Below are 16,475 nucleotides of genomic sequence, written 5' to 3'. Positions count from 1 at the left end.
TACATAAGGCAAAAGTATTTATCACTGAAATATGTGAAAGATCTTTAAGACTTTGTTTACTAGTTGATAATTTGAAATTCTTTAAGAAAATATTACTTTTGCCCTAACCAGTTTGGCTCAGTGGATAGAGCGTCGGCCTGCAGACTCAAGGGTCCCAGGTTCGATTCTGGTCAAGGGCAAGTACCTTGGCTGCGGGCACATCCCCAGTAGGGGGCATGCAGGAGGCAGCTAATTGATGTTTCTCACTCATCAATGTTTCTAACTCTCTATCCCTCTCCCTTCCTCCCTGTAAAAAATCAATAAAATAATTTTTTAAAAAAAGAAAATATTACTTTTGAACTTTAAAATTGCAATATAAAGTTTGCTATCATGTATACTCTTTTTTTGTGCATTAATACTAATATGAAATATTACAAGCTTGTTAGTTGACTCTATTTACAACCATTAAGGAGAAAAGTGCCCATTTCTTGATGGGAAAATTACCTATTTAATTATTTAAGAGCACAGTGGCATGATATTTACTTGAAATTTTTTTTTTAAAGTCAATGGGAGAAGCTTTTGTATATTTTATTTATTTTTTTTACAGAGAGGAAGGGAGAGGGATACAGAGTTAGAAACATCGATGAGAGAGAAACATTGATCAGCTGCCTCCTGCACACCCCCTACTGGGGATGTGCCCGCAACCAAGGTACATGCCCTTGACCGGAATCGAACCTGGGACCCTTAAGTCCTCAGGCAGATGCTCTATCCACTGAGCCAAACTGGCTAGGGCTACTTGAAATTTTTTGAGAATAGTTAGCTATAGTTAATATTAATGAACAAGTCCTCAAGGCCTTACTAGGGCAAAATAAAAGCTTTGCTTAGTTTTTTTTTCTTCTTAGCAATTTGATTATTTTCATTAATTTTCACTATTGCAGTTTAATTTGCTTGTTTTACAGAATTGTGATCATGTAGTGCATACAGCCTTTGTTTTCTGATTTCTCACTAATCTACAGTCATTTTTCATTTGAGTGCATATTCTTTTTTTTCCATCTTATATACAATTTTTAAAATCAGCTGTAGTTGCCATGTTTTACATTTGATCTTCAGAGCTTATTCATCTTATAGCTGAAAGTTTGTACCCTTTTCTTTCTCACCCCTTCCCTATTTTATACTTTAATACAGTAAACACAATTACATTTTATTCTTTTAAAAAGCCTTTCAGGATCTGGCATACTCTTTGGGAAATGCAGCTGTGTAGACCTCCTGGCTGTTAGAGCACTGGGCTTTAGAATACCAGGTTTCAGCTAGCATGTTGTTGAAACGCAGTGCAGCACATAATGTAGCACAAGGGCTGAGCACAGAGAACTGAATAGTCTCTGGCCAAGTCACTGCAGCCAAAATAACTGGACTGCGGCATGGCTGCTCTAGGCATTTTTTGCTGGCTTTACAATCCCTGAGGTTTGGCACATCACCAGTTTATGTTGCGACAATTGGGATCTGTCAGAAGAGAGTGAAAGCAGTAGAATCAACGTTGCGATGGACTAGGTCAGTGATGCAACCTCCAAAATGTAAGTTTATTCCAAGTTGACTATTAAAAATGGGAGGGTTGCGGTCATTTTTGTGAGAGGGGAGATATGAGACAGGATTTCAAATCGACCTAGAAAAATGTTTCTGAATGCTCTGTTTTTCTCCTTAATTCATTAGTAGAAGAGAGTTGGAAGGTTCTCTGAGGAAAATAAGGCAGTTTATTTAGGTATAGTATTTCTTTCATTCTAAAGAACAACACATTAAATATTAGGCAATGTATTTTACTAGTATAAATGTAATGGAAGATTATTCCTTTTTTATGGCAAAGAATGCCAATATAAAAACTACTGTCATTGCCTGATTGTTATAAAACATTTCATATGTAGTTTTAAAAAATCAGCGTAAACTGAAATCAATTCCTTCTTAGAGTATTATAGCAAGAAGTAACAAAAAGAGTTCAAAGTCTAAGGTAGTACTAATATTATTGATATATAGTACTCATAATAAAAGGTATTTACTGAGAAAATGAATGCAATAATGTAATGAAAAAGAACAGAAAATCTTTAAAATATGAGGAAGTTAGAGTGAAGTGGTCTGAAAAGAGCCAGAAATAATGACGTTTTGTATTTTAATAATTAACTAAGAAAGGTTTTTAAATCTCTTCTCTAGATTGGGCTGGGAGGGTTGGTTTGGTAGCTGGAGTCTGGGTATATTTTTATTTAGTTAAATCTCTATGTGACTGTTTCGCACCAATTGTAATTGGGACAGTGTATAGAAGTAAATATGAATACTTGGGCTAAAATTCACAAAACAGATCTGGATTCAGATCTGGCATTTTGTAGTTGTTCAACCTTTCGCCTCTGAATTTCTCTTTCCTCAGCTGTAAAGTTAGGGTTTTTGATTAAACCATTAAGGTACCTCACTTCTTTAAAAAACACACACACATATATATATTTTAATTGATTTCAGAGAGGAAAGGAGAGGGAGAGATAGATCAATGATGAGAATCATTGCTTGGTTGCCTCCTGCACGCCCCCTACTGGGGACGGAGCCCGCAACCTGGGCATGTGCCCTTGACCAGAATCAAACCCAGACCCTGCAGTCCGCAGGCCGATGCTCTATCCACTGAGCCAAACCGACTAGGGTGAGGTACCTCACTTCTTGAAACACTGTCTCCCTAAAACAGCCTGAAAACCTATCAGCATATTAGTGCATATACAACTGTTAAAATAGAGATCAGTTTACAAGTATAGATGGTGTAAGAGTAATTTTTCATTCGTCCAACAAATTTTGAGTTCTATATGCCAGGTGCTATTCTTGGTGTTAGGATTGCAGAAAAGAACACAGACATAGAGCTTATGTCAAAGAGAGAGACATAAGTAAATTATTTAATATCAGTCAGGAAGCAATAAATGCTATGAAGAAAAATGAAGTACTTTCTCTAATCTTTGAAACTTGATAAGGGAAACAAGATATAGAATGTATTTGGGACACTATTGTTAGAATTTTTGTAAAGACTTGGGAGATGGTTGCCCTTGGATTGAGAATTGGAGGTCAGGATATGATGTAGTAGGGGAAAGGCTTGTTTTGAATACTCTTTTGTTGTGCTCTTTGATTTAAAAAAAAATGTTTGTATGTATGACCAAAAAAAACAAACAAAAAAAACACACGCCACCCCAAAACAAAATAGAACAAAAAGACAAACAACTGAATCCTTAATGCTGTGGGGAAATTCTTTTTGATGATATATTTAACATGCTTTAGTCCAATCTGAACTTTTTTGGCTAAGTTTACTAGTCTTATCTATGTGTCCTGTGTCCTAATAATGTTTAGATAATAAAGTTTTTAGCTTTTGGTTGTATCAGACTTTTCCTGTGGATGTGTACATATTTTTTTGTATTAACATTTGCAATACTAAAATTTAAGTTTATGTATAATTTTCCTTAATGTGTTCAAATTCCATGAAAAGAAAATCTATTTAAAAGTTGTAAACTTTTGCTAAAGAAGAGCTTGCTTGCTTGCTTGCTTCATGTCTTCCTTATGGTAAGAATTTAAGTTCTTGACATTTTGTCTTATATATTTCAACTTTTATTTCAGTTTTAGCATGTTTACTTTTAGGTTCCAAACATCAATTGAACTTGGAGAACTCAAATAAGGTCACTTCTTTTTCCCCCCTAAAAAAATCAACATGCCTAAGCATCTTTCCTGATTTTTATCTCTGTTCTTTTCTAGTTGGATGAGAAATCTGACAAACAGTATGCTGAAAATTACACAAGAGTGAGTATATAAAGTCCTAAGGGAATGAAACTCAAGGTCAATTACAGTTACTTTCATTCTTGATTTTACAACAGTTGAGCTGATGGAGCTCTTCTTCCTCTCTTCATCTATTTCCTGTCCTTGACCCCCAAATTCCTCTGAGGTTGAATCATGTGAAGCACTGGGAAGAGAAAAGACACTGCATTTTATTTCCCTGAATGTCACCTCCTAAGCTTTTGGCTGTTGTTTTGATTTTCATTCCTCTAGAATTTGGTCCTGAGAAGAAGGACCAAAGACACTGCAAATGAAGTGTCTTCAGGAATGGTGGTGACACCCGCTGAGATTTTTTTCCCCTTTCAGATAAATTATTTCTTTGAAGTAAAATAACTTTTTTTTCTGGGAGTTGCTTTGTGTCAAAGTCCCTAACTTTCTTCCAGAAGTATTTTTTGATAGTCATCTTAAGGAAATTATTAGGATTACTTTTATGCTGTATCCAAAAAAGATATACCAGTTCTGTCCAGTTGAAATATAGTGCAAGCCACCAATGTAAGTAAGCCACATGTGTGTAAGTTTGAATTTTCTAGTAGCTACATTAAAACAGTAAAAGAGGTAAAATTAATTTAAATAATATATTTTATTTAGCCCAAATATAAAAAATATTTTCAACATAATCAATATGAAAATTTATTGAGATATTTTACATTGTTTTTTTCCTGCACTAAGCCTTTGGAATCTGGTATATATTTTGCACTTTTAAAAAAATCTCATCTTGGACTAATCACATTTCAGGTGCTCAATAGCTACACTGGGCTTGTGGCTACTGTTTTGGACAGCACAGATCTATGCCATTTTTTAATCCAACAGCGTAATCGCCCATTTCAACTAATTGTGGGAAGAGCAGTCTAAATCATAGTGATGCATGATGTTGTTGCTCTCAGCTGCAAATAGCATCTCCAACTCTAACAAAATATTAGAAAAAGAAAAGATCCTAAAGAAGCAGCTTCAGGGAAATAAATAAGAGGACTGCTAATTAGCATACCAATTACAAAATTCTAAATCTAAAAATTAACCTGATGTGTTCACCCCAGTATTGTTCACAGTGTAGCAAAGATAAACTTAGAAAACAAACAACTCTTACACAACTATTTCCTTCTTAGTTATTATGAATTCTAGATTCCATTAAAATGTTTTGAGTGACGGGAGTTATGCTTATAGTGCCTGAGCCCTTCCCTGGGTGCCCCTCCCCAAAGCCAACCTGAACTGCCTGTGGGTGGCACTTTGGTAACTTCTCGTCCACACTGTTAGATCTCCTTCACCTCCCTGCCTTTTTTAGTTTCTACAGCAAACATTTTTCAAGAAACAAGACTTAGAAGTGTCATATTTCTTTTCTCTAGCCTTCATCTCGAAATTCTGCCTCAGCAACAACCCCTCTAAGTGGAAACTCATCCAGACGAGGAAGCGGGGACACCAGCAGCTTAATAGATCCAGACACCTCATTAAGTGAATTGCGGGTAAACCACAATTTTTGGTGGCTTTTTAGAAACAATTTTTTGGCTTCTTTGCAGAATACTAGTATACTGAAACTATTTAACATTTAATGTGATGCAGTAGAAAGAAAAGGAGTATGAGTTCTTTAAGAGAAAATTATTAATACAGTTTGAGAATGTGACTTTGGTCTGAAAGGAAAGAGAGTGGTTACTTTTTCTGTTCTCTTTCCAGCCTCAGACTTTGCTTGTGCTTGCTCTTTACTTGTATTTCTTCGAGAGAATGATTTCCTTGAAGTGAGATTTTTGTAACTGGCTCCTATCAGAACCTCAATAAATGTCTGTTGAATGAATCAATGAATAAAAGACAGACAAACCCACTGAGGAGGGAATGAATGGGGCAGAGGAAGTACAATACAGAAACTGTATATTGGCCTTGGATGATTGTTCCTGCCTATAATTACAGAATTGTATTTAGGGCCCTGAGTCAGTTATTTCCCACCTAAATCAAGCATCCACAGCAGGGCCAGGACTAAGAGAAACAGTATTTTCCATTTAAAATGCAACCTGCTTCACTTTCCTTATAAGGATTATGGTAACATTTGGAGCAAATGCTTGGGGTCCTTAGGATACTCTCATTTGACATTGTGTTGAAAAGTTTTATGTTTAACTTCCCTCCCTTTACTTCCTTTCTCCAAAATTAATTGTGATCAGTAACCAAATTATTGAAAGAAAACTTTGTTGATATCCATTTATTACATTTTAAAAAGCTTCTGCATGAGTCAGTAAAATTTGCTGCTTAGAATTAATTTACTACCTATTTTACTAGTTCTAGCTAAAGATTATGCTAAATATTTAAGTGATTTATAAAATTCTAAAATTTATGTTAAAATGTTATAATTTATGTAGTTTTCTCTTTTCTATATATAGCCCACCCCCATTTGCTAATGCTGTTTCAACATGGGTTAATGCCAAGAAAATGTTTAACTCCTTAGATACATTCTCCAGACCTTCTCCAGCCCTGCTGTCACCTGATCTGCTTGCCCTTTGTAGTGGTTGGGAGTGGCAGTTACGTTTGTGTACTCTGATTTTTTTGGCTTTTATTATGGAATATTCCTTTGCAATTCACATTTTCATCTGAATTCTTTGAGACTTAAGATATGTTTGTGGATGGTTTTATGCAACGGTTCATTCCTATGTCCTGCAGGATATCTATGACCTTAAGGACCAGATACAGGATGTAGAAGGGAGATACATGCAGGGGCTTAAAGAACTAAAGGTATCAGGGCCCGTTCTGCAGCCGAAGCATGCTGTCTGTACGCAGAAGTGTTGGTAATGGTGGCTTCACGAGTTCTATTAACCCCACTGCACATAGCTTCACTAACAGTGTTCGTCTTTCAAGCATGTGCTTAGCTTGCAATGCATAGGAAAGGCGAACTTCCAATCTCTGCTTATGTTTAAATGTTTAGTATATGATTTTTGGACTATTCAATAATATTATACCTTACAGTTTTTAAACCTTGTAAAATAGTATCTTAGCCATACAAAATTGAATTGGGCAAACACCTAAAAAGTATTATAAGAATTTTTTTATTTTATTTATTTTTTTACTGTGAATTGACCTTAAAATTCTTCCAAGGTAAATGAGAGAGTTGCCTGTGTCTGTCACCGAATTCTGTTAAAGGCAGAGGGAAGAAGGATCTAAGAGCATTGTTATAAATATTCCCTTTGGAGGAAGGACTCTGAAGCATGAGGCCTGTGCTTGCTTTCTTTGTTGTTTTTAACCTATAGGTCAAAAAGGATGACACAGATTCAGTGCCTTAACGAATTTGGAGATCAGTGTAAATGGGCCTTATCTTGTGCAAGCAAGGATGGCTGCCAGTTTTCAATGCAAGTGTCCATGTGAGGCAGACACTTTGGTTGTAAATGGCACTTGGTTATCTTCCCTATGTTTTATTATGAAGTTCAAGCCTAATATGAGGAAATTAAGTTTCTCTGAACATATGCATATCCCTTTTAAAACCGAAAACACAGCAGGCCTCTAAAAAAGCATAAGCAAGGCATTCAGAAAGCTGACTCCGGATAATGGGCCAGGGTTTCATCTGCCTCCCTGGTGTGATTTGAAGTCGCCCGGCTACCAGCCAAAATCTTCATGCAGGTGATTATTGTTCATAAGGAACTTATAGGTGAGACTCAAATCAGAAAGCGTGGGAAGTCCTATGGAGACTGCCCTTGAGGGAAGCCTGGAAGCTGCTGGTGTGGCAAAGTGATGTTGTCAGTAAACATGAGGAGAATTAGGGTTAGAAGCTGCTGTGCTCAGTTAGTCTTATTGCTCTAATTTTCAGGATTTAATCTGCCCCTGCTTTCAAGGTTTTAGGTATGACTTTTGGAAATATCTTGGATCAAGGGGAAAAAGCCAGTACATTAAATAAATACATTCATGTTAAATCTCGTGTGTAATATAATGTATCAGGAAAGCAAGCAAGCCACTCAGGCATTTTTACTTGTTTATTTATTTTATTTAAAACATTTTTTCTTACCTTAGATCTACCATTTATTCCATTTTTTGAAGGCTACAAAAGAACAGATTAAATTTATCTGAGACTTTAAACAGATAAGATCACTTTTTTAATTTATGGTCAGTGTATAATTGAACTTAACTTCAGGTTATATTTATCTTGAAATGACTTTCAAGTGGGAGAAAAATCATTTAAAATATCTGATTGAAGCACAGGATGTGATATATCTGTATTCTATTAAAAAGGATGCTGGGTCATTGTTCATGACTTTGTTCTTTAACTATGTCTGCCTTTGGGTGCTTTCCCCCATTTTCCCCACCCAGAATTATCTGAGTCTTGTTAAAACACAGGTTGCCGGACTCTACTCTCAGATTTTCTTATTTAATGTGTCTGGGATGGCGGTTAAAATGTGCGTTTTTATTCAATTCCCAGATAATGCTGTTGCTGCTCCTTCAGAACCTACACTTTGAAAATCACTGCCTTAGGTGTATTTAAGTAAAACTAATTCTTAATGTGTATCCCTGTGTGAGCTAGATCAAAATCACTGCTACCTTGATACTTACATTTGAAACCGTTGTCTGTGATCTTGTTTAAAGGAGGAGTACATTACATAAGTTTTATGTCAGATTTCTTGTGTTATATATTGCATCTTGTATTTGCTGCTTGAACTAGCTTAGATTCCAGTGTTCATGCAGTTATGCTTCATTTTATATGGACTGAGTTGTGAGGAGAACTTCGGATGCTATTAGCCTTTAAGATGGATCAGAATCATCCTAAACTCTCCATTATATTAAGATATTACCATATTTAAATTACTATACAGTTGACTTTGCTTATATTTTTTTTTATTTTTTTTTTATTTTTTATTGATTTTTTACAGAGAAGAAGGGAGAGGGATAGAGAGCCAGAAACATCGATGAGAGAGAAACATCAATCAGCTGCCTCCTGCACACCCCCCAGTGGGGATGCGCCCGCAACCAAGGTACATGCCCTTGACCGGAATCGAACCCGGGACCCTTGAGTCCGCAGGCCGACGCTCTATCCACTGAGCCAAACCGGTTCGGCTGCTTATATTTTTTATTTGGATTATATTTGTTCCCAATTCTAGAATAAATGTTGCCTGTTAATACAATCCTAGTTTATTAAACTTTATTAAGTGTGTGTGTATCTTTATTGAGATATAATTCACATACCATAAAATTTACTCATTGACAGTGTACACAATTCAATGTTTTTTGGCAGAGCCACAGAGTAATATAACTATCACTACAACCCAATTTTAGAACGTTTTTATTTTCCCAAAAAGAAACCTCTATCAGTCATTTCCCACTTCTTATCTCCCACTCACACACTCAGCCCTGGGAAGTCACTAATCTACTTTCTGTCTCTGTGGACTTGCCTGTTCTGACTTTTCATATAAATGGAATCATACCATATGTTGTCTTTTGTGATTGACTTTTCATTTAGCTTAATATTTTTAAGATTCATCCATGTTGTAACATGTATATGTGGTGTCTGTGTGTATTTTTTATTTTTTTTTAATGTGTGTGGGTAATATTTCATTGTTGGATTTACCACATTTTGTTTATCTATTTGTCAGTTGATGTACATTTGGGATGTTTCCAATTTTTGGCTATTTTGAATAATGCTGCTTTGAATATTTTTGTGTACACGTTTTTATATACACATATCTTCTCATTTCTCCTGGGTTGAATCCTAGGAATAGAGTTGCTGGGTCATATGATAATTCTGTATTTACCATTTGGAGAATCTGCCAAACTATTTTCCAAAGTAGCTGCACGTTCTCACCAGCAATGTATGAGGGTTCTAGTTTTTCCATATCCTCACCGATACTTGGTTTTGGTTTGTTTTGTTATAGCCAGGTAGGTTATAGCCATCCCGGTAGGTCTGAAGTGGTTTTGATGTGCATCTCTCTAATTACTAATGATGTTGAACATGTTTTCATGTGCTTATTGTACGTTTAGAGAAATATCTATTCAAATCTTTGCCCATTTTTAAATTGAATTATGTGTCTTTTTTATTATTGACCTGTAAGAATCCTTTATATAGTCTGGATACAAGTCCTTTATCAGACAAGATTTATAAATATTTCCTCCCATTCTATCGGTTGTTTTTTTACTTTCTTAATGGTATTGTTTGTAGCACAAACATTTACAATTTTTTATGTTCTATTTCTTCTTTTATTGATAGTGCTTTTGTTGTCATGTCTAAGAAAATATTGCCTACTCCAGTTTTATGAATATTTACAGCTATGTTTTCTTTTAAGAGTTTTATAGTTTTAGCTCTTACATTTAGGTCTTTCATTCATTTTGAGTTTATTTTTGTGTATGATATGAGATAGCAGTCCAGCTTCATTCTTTTGCATGTGGATATTCAATTGTCCCAGAACCATTTGTTGAAAACATTATTCTTTTTTCCATCGAGTTGTCTTAGTACTCTTGTCAAAAATCAGTTGATCATAAATATAAGTGTTCTGGACTCTTATTTCCATAGCATTGATCTTGATTTGGTAAACATTTGCACTAGTTATTTATTTCCAATAGTGATGACTTTTTTTTTTTTTAGCTTTGAAAAAGTTAGTAGGCATTAGTAACTTAGACATAGTCATTAAAGAACAGACTTATAAGCTATTTTACGCAGAAAACTTAGAATATAAAATTTCAGGCATTTTCTGGTAGTTCTTTTTTAAAAACTTTTTTTAATTGATTTTAGAGAGAGAGACGGAGAGAGAGAGAGAGAGAGAGAGAGAGAGAGAGAGAGAGAGACATTGATACATTCATTGGTTGCCCCCAGGCATGAGAGAGAGAGAGAGAGAGAGAGAGAGAGAGAGACATTGATACATTCATTGGTTGCCCCCAGACATGCCCCAATCAGGGATCAAACCCAAAACCTGGGTATGTGCCCTTACCGGGAATTGAACATACCACCTTGGATGATGCTCCAACCAACTGAGCCATACCGGCTGGCCAGAGCGTGGTAGCTCTTTTATTAGTAATCATTTTTTTATTGTTTACTTATTTTGATATGACTAAAAGTTGAATAATTACTAGAAATACATGTTTATACATTTACATTAGCATAATTATGCAGTCCAGGAAAGTACTGAAAACAAATGTCCAGGAAGTAGCAAAATTCAAATGAGTACGAAGTTCACTTGTATAAAATGAGGCTGTATTGTATTATATCATTGCATTCTGAATACCAAATAGCTTGTTGTTAAAACTGTAAGAGTAACATTTCTGAAAACCTTGGTGACTCTTCATTTTGTTACTCTAACAAATACAAGTTGTCTACACATCTTTTCATCTTTCAGAGGCGACATTGCTGCTTGATTTTCTTGCCTTGGATAGCAGAGGGCATATACATTGGCCTTTTTGGCTTATCATCCTCCTGTTGTATGTGCATGTTACTAAACAAGGAGTTCCCCAAACTGCTTGTATTTTGCAAAAGTGCATCTTCATGTGTTTGTGCCAGTGCTATCTTTTCCTGTTATATATTATATATCGTATATGTATGTGAACATGGTATTTTAGGTATCAGGCTGATGACTTGGACTTTCTTTTAGGAGTCTTTGTCTGAAGTGGAAGAAAAATACAAGAAAGCCATGGTTTCTAATGCACAGTTAGACAATGAGAAGAACAATTTGATCTACCAGGTAGATACCCTCAAGGATGTTATTGAAGAACAAGAGGAACAGATGGCAGAATTTTATAGAGAAAATGAAGAAAAATCAAAGGTAACTGCTCATCTTGTATTACACCTTTCTCTTGGATCAGAAAATTAAAATCTCCCATTTAAAAAATGCTGGGCTTAATGGAAAAAATGTATCATACCTGGGAATGATGTTTCAGTCAAACCAATTGGTCCAAGGAAATTGACAGAACATAACAGGTCCTAAATATTTTTCTTTTTAAATTTTTATAAGATTTATTTTATTAAAGAGAAGCTTATAACCTTCTTTAGTTTCTGAAAATAGAATAGAACTCAAATTTTATCTTTATTTTCTATCTCTTAATTGGGACAGTTACAGTTAATTACTTATTTCTTCCTGTTTTGACTGGCTAGAACTCCACAAAGCTTCAAAGACTTGCAATGCAATGGTTCAGTTTTTTCTTTTTCTTCTCCCCCTCCCCCATTTTTCAAGAAAAGCTGTTTTCTAAATGATTGGAGAGAATTTTTAATCAGTAATTTAGAAACAGCACTGTGGAGACATGGGTCAGAAATTGATATATGTTTTCTTTAGAGCTTTATAAACTATGTTCTTAAAATTGCAGAGGGAAAATTAAAGTGTAACTCCATCTTTAAAGAGAAATGTCCCCTCATCTCTTACTACTCAGGTAAGAGACAGTTTAATAGGAAGGGCAAGAGAAAGACTTGATTCTTTTACTTTATGAGTTTTCAAAATAAAGAATTGGTTGTTTAGCATTCTTTCATAGTCATCCATTATTGGTTTCTTTTGAAAAAATATTATGAAGTCAAGTATTTAAACATTTGATGATTTTAATCAATTATAGATTTTACTAGAGGCTCAGTGCATGAAATTAGTGCATGGGTAGGGTCCCTAGTGGCTGCCAGTTGCTGGCCGGGGCCTCACTTCCGTGGCTGCAGGCCTCCAGCTGGGGCCTTCCTTCATTCAGCACTACCCCCTGGTGGTCAGCACGCATCATAGTGAGCGATCGAACTCCCGGTTGGTCCAATTCCCGAGGGGACACTTTGCATATTGGGTTTTTATATATATAGATTCTAACTGACTTTCAAATTGTCCAACCTTTAACTAATGTGAACCTCTTCAGGTTGATTCCTAAGTTTTGACAAGAGTCTATTTAAAAAAATATTTTTATTGTTGAAAATATTACATATGTCCCCTTTTTCCCCTCATCAACCCCCTTCAGTCTGCTGCGCCTCTCTCCCCTCCCCCCACCTCCTGCCTCAGGCCCTTACCACCAGGCATGTTCCCTTGACTGGAATTGAACCCGGACCCTTCAGTCTGCAGGCTGACGCTCTATCCACTGAGCCAAACCAGCTAGGGCTCAAGAGTCTATTTTTGATAGCTTCTTTGCTATCTAGCACAGAAGGTGTTCCAGGCTCACCTGATACATTTCCTGCACAGATCTGGAATCAGCTGTTTGTCCAAGGAACCCTGCTTCTCTTTTAGTGAAATTAAATTTTCCCTCTGCACATTTTAACAATATAGCTTACTATGGTTGCTAGGGTTGCACTTGCCACCAAGTTCGTCGCTGTTTATAAGCTTTTTTAGCATCAGGTGAACATGTATGTGGGATAGTTTTAAAAATAATTAAAAAACAAAAGTTTTTAAAGTCAAAATATGAGTGTATGCTTATGGTTCTAGTTCATGTTCAGGACTCTAGGGTTTTTACTTAGAGTCTTCCTTATATATGTATATCTCTTTTTTCCCCACACTACCACTTTCCGTTCTTAAAGTCACTGAGGATGATAGTAATTATGTTATATTCTATGTTCATTGCATTATCCCACAGTACCCAGAATAGCAATACCAACGTTACCACCAACAATATAATTACTTAAAATAGTTATGTTTTTGTTTTGGTTGTTATTTGACTGCTAGGCTACACATAGTCCAACTATTGTTTTTAAAAGTTACTTGAAATAGTTTCTGTCCCTGTGCTTATGTTGCTAACTGGTTATATAGTTCCCTGCATTTTATTTCAATATTTAGAAATTGCTTTTTTACTTTTTATTTTTAAATTATTTTTACTTTTAATTGTGGTTAAAAAAACATATAACAAAATTTACCACCTTAACCATTTTAGAGTGTACAGTTCTGGACTGTTAAGTATATTCACATTGTTGTAAAACAGATGTCCAAAACTTTTTCATCTTATAACACTGAAACCTTGTACTTACTAAATATCTCCCCATTTTCTCCTCCCCCCAGTTCCTGGCAACCACCATTCTCCTTTCTGTCTCTATGAGTTTTATTACTCTAGATACCTCATATAAGTAGATTCATATATTTGTCTTTTCATGACTGACTTATTTCTCTAGCATAATGCTCTCGAGCAAGGTTCGTTCATGTTGTATCTTGTAATGGGATTTCCTTCCTAAAAAAGATTTCACTGTGTGTGTGTGTGTGTGTGTGTGTGTGTGAAAATTATATATATATGCCACATTAATCCATGCATATGTCAGAGAATATTTGGGTTGCTTCCCCGAGGAATTACTTTTTATTTCTGTTTTACAGTTATGTAAAATGTTTACATATATCGGAAGTCAAATCAACAAAAAACATATTCAAAGAAGTCAACCTTCTAGCTCTTTCTCTTCATCCCTATTTCCCTTCCTTAAAATTTTAAATTTCTAGTTTATTCTTCCATTTTTTCATCTAAGAAGATATATATTTTTTGCCATTCAAAAAATATATGCAAATATATATGTTCCTCCTTTCTTAGAAAATGGTAGCATACTGTAAATACCATTCTGCACCTTGATTTAACCACCTTATGATTATAGTATATAGAGATCTTCCTCATTTTTTTAAATCACTGTATAGATATTTCATTGTGTGGATGTACTATAGTTTATTCTTCCAGTTCCCTATTAATGGACATTCGAGTTGTTTGTAGTCTCCTGCTGTTAAAAATAGTCCTGCAAAAATGATGTACCTGTAGGTCTTTTTAATTTTGGGGAGTCATCAAAGTGGGTTTACCTGGGTCAAAAGGTATGGTAATGCCGCTAGATTCTGCCGAATTCCCTCTGTAGGGGTTATACCATTTTGTATTCCCACCAAAATGTATGAGAGGGCCTGTTTCCTATCCCATAGTACTTTCCTGAATTATGTTGTCAAGTTTTCGGACTCTTACTAGTGTTATAGAGAGAAATATGATTTTCATTTCTATTTCTCTTAGTATGATCATCTTTTCATGTTCAAAACAATTTTTTTTCTGTGAATTCACCTTTTAGTCCATTTTTCTAGTAGTGTTTTTTTTCTTTCTAGTTTTAGAGACTATAATAGAGAGATAGTAACTTTTTGTCTCTTATATAAGTTGTAGCTATTTTTTGCAGTCATTTTACTTTGTTTATAGTCTTTTGCTATTCAGAAGTTTTTATTTTTATTTAATTTATTATCTCTTTCCCCTTCTTGCTTGTGAATTTTTTAGTCACTTAGTAATGTTTTCCTCATTCATTGGTTATAGGAATTCACTCATCTTTTCTTTAGTACTATAACTGTTCTCTCCCTCCCTTGCTCTCTCCATTACCCCTCCGCCTTTCTGAACACTTCTGATCCATTTGGAATTTGTCCTGATGTATGGTGCAAGGTTTGGTCCCACTTTTCTTTTTCCATACAGATATCTAGTTATCCTAACACTAATTTAAAAGTATTTTTTCTTATTGATTTGAGATACTCTTTTAGTTTTGTTGTTGTTCAATATATTTGTCTATTGGTTCCACTTAATATATTGTACTTGGGTCTATTTTTGGATGTTCTATTCTGCTTCATTGATCTGTCTTAATGAGGCATCACAACATTTTCATTATGTGAGCCTTATAATATGTTCTAATATCTAATAAGGCTGGCTTTCTTCTTTTTCAGTATGCTTTCTGTCCATTTTTTCTTCTAAATGTACTTTATAATCAACTTTTCTTGCTCTAATGAGAAAAATACCTGGTGGTGTTTTTATTTGGACTTCATTAAATGTATGGATTAATTTGGGAGAGAACTGACATTTTTATATTTGAGTCTTTTTATCCAAAAAGATGATATACCTTTCCAATGGTTCAATTCTACTTCTCTGTCTTCCACAAATGTTTTATATAATTTTCCTCAGATAGATTTTGTATATTCTTGCAAGTTTACATGTATATATTTCTTAAATTTCATTTTTAATTATATATATGTTAATTTTTTTAAATATATTTTATTGATTTTTTACAGAGAGGAATGGAGAGGGATAGAGAGTTAGAAACATTGATGAGCGAGAAACATCAATCAGCTGCCTCCTGCACGCCCCCTACTGGGGATGTGCCTGCAGCCAAGGTACATGCCCTTGACCGGAATCGAACCTGGGACCCTTGAGTCTGCAGGCCGACGCTCTATCCACTGAGCCAAACCGGTTAGGGCTATATGTTAATTTTTTAACCTGTTATTTTACTAGGTCATCTCATTGTTCCAAGTAATTTTGCCATTGATTAGTTGGGTTTCTAGGTATATAATCCTATAAGATGAAAAATTAAAAATTTCTGTACCTTCCCATAGACCACAGAATTTTTCTAAGTTACTCTGCATCAGCAGTTCAGGGGTGTTTCTGGAGGTCAAGCTTAGCCTCTATGTCATTACATGTAGATGTTCCGGTTTGTTGTGTGCCATTATCTGTGTAAACTGTATCTTTTGCTTAATGACAGGAGTTAGAAAGGCAGAAACATATGTGTAGTGTGCTGCAGCATAAAATGGATGAACTTAAAGAAGGCCTTCGACAAAGAGATGAGCTTATTGAGGTACGTACATGAACTGAGGAAATATTTAATTTTGAAAAAAATGCATTGAATGGGATGAGAGGTATGCATTGGGAGGGAAAGGAGTTAAAATACTATAAAGAGTTTACTACTTGTCTCTTCATATTTGGCTGTACCCTACAATTTTACAAACGTGAAACATAAAGGCTTAATACTATGAACCCTATAAACAGTCCCCTTTCAATAATAGAAG

General features: G+C 35.1%; 1 protein-coding gene across 15 annotated transcripts in view; it reads left to right on the top strand.

Moving 5' to 3' along the window:
- LRRFIP2 (LRR binding FLII interacting protein 2) overlaps positions 1 to 16,475 on the top strand; it is a 105,849-nt gene that overhangs the window by 68,490 nt on the left and 20,884 nt on the right. For 9 of the 15 annotated variants that reach the window (XM_023760897.1, XM_023760894.1, XM_023760893.1 and 6 more), the window contains 5 exons: positions 3,742 to 3,786; positions 5,160 to 5,276; positions 6,457 to 6,528; positions 11,355 to 11,525; positions 16,172 to 16,264. In XM_023760897.1, coding sequence (XP_023616665.1) covers positions 3,742 to 3,786; positions 5,160 to 5,276; positions 6,457 to 6,528; positions 11,355 to 11,525; positions 16,172 to 16,264 — 498 coding nt within the window. The remainder of the gene's footprint in view (positions 1 to 3,741; positions 3,787 to 5,159; positions 5,277 to 6,456; positions 6,529 to 11,354; positions 11,526 to 16,171; positions 16,265 to 16,475) is intronic. The other 6 variants (XM_023760896.1, XM_023760895.1, XM_023760892.1 and 3 more) reach the window with 1 other exon arrangement.

The sequence above is a fragment of the Myotis lucifugus genome, unplaced genomic scaffold (assembly GCF_000147115.1).
Source record: "Myotis lucifugus unplaced genomic scaffold, Myoluc2.0 scaffold_195, whole genome shotgun sequence".
Classification (NCBI taxonomy): domain Eukaryota; kingdom Metazoa; phylum Chordata; class Mammalia; order Chiroptera; family Vespertilionidae; genus Myotis; species Myotis lucifugus.
Note: the sequence above shows the minus strand (reverse complement) of the source record. Positions and strands in the feature narration are given on the sequence as shown.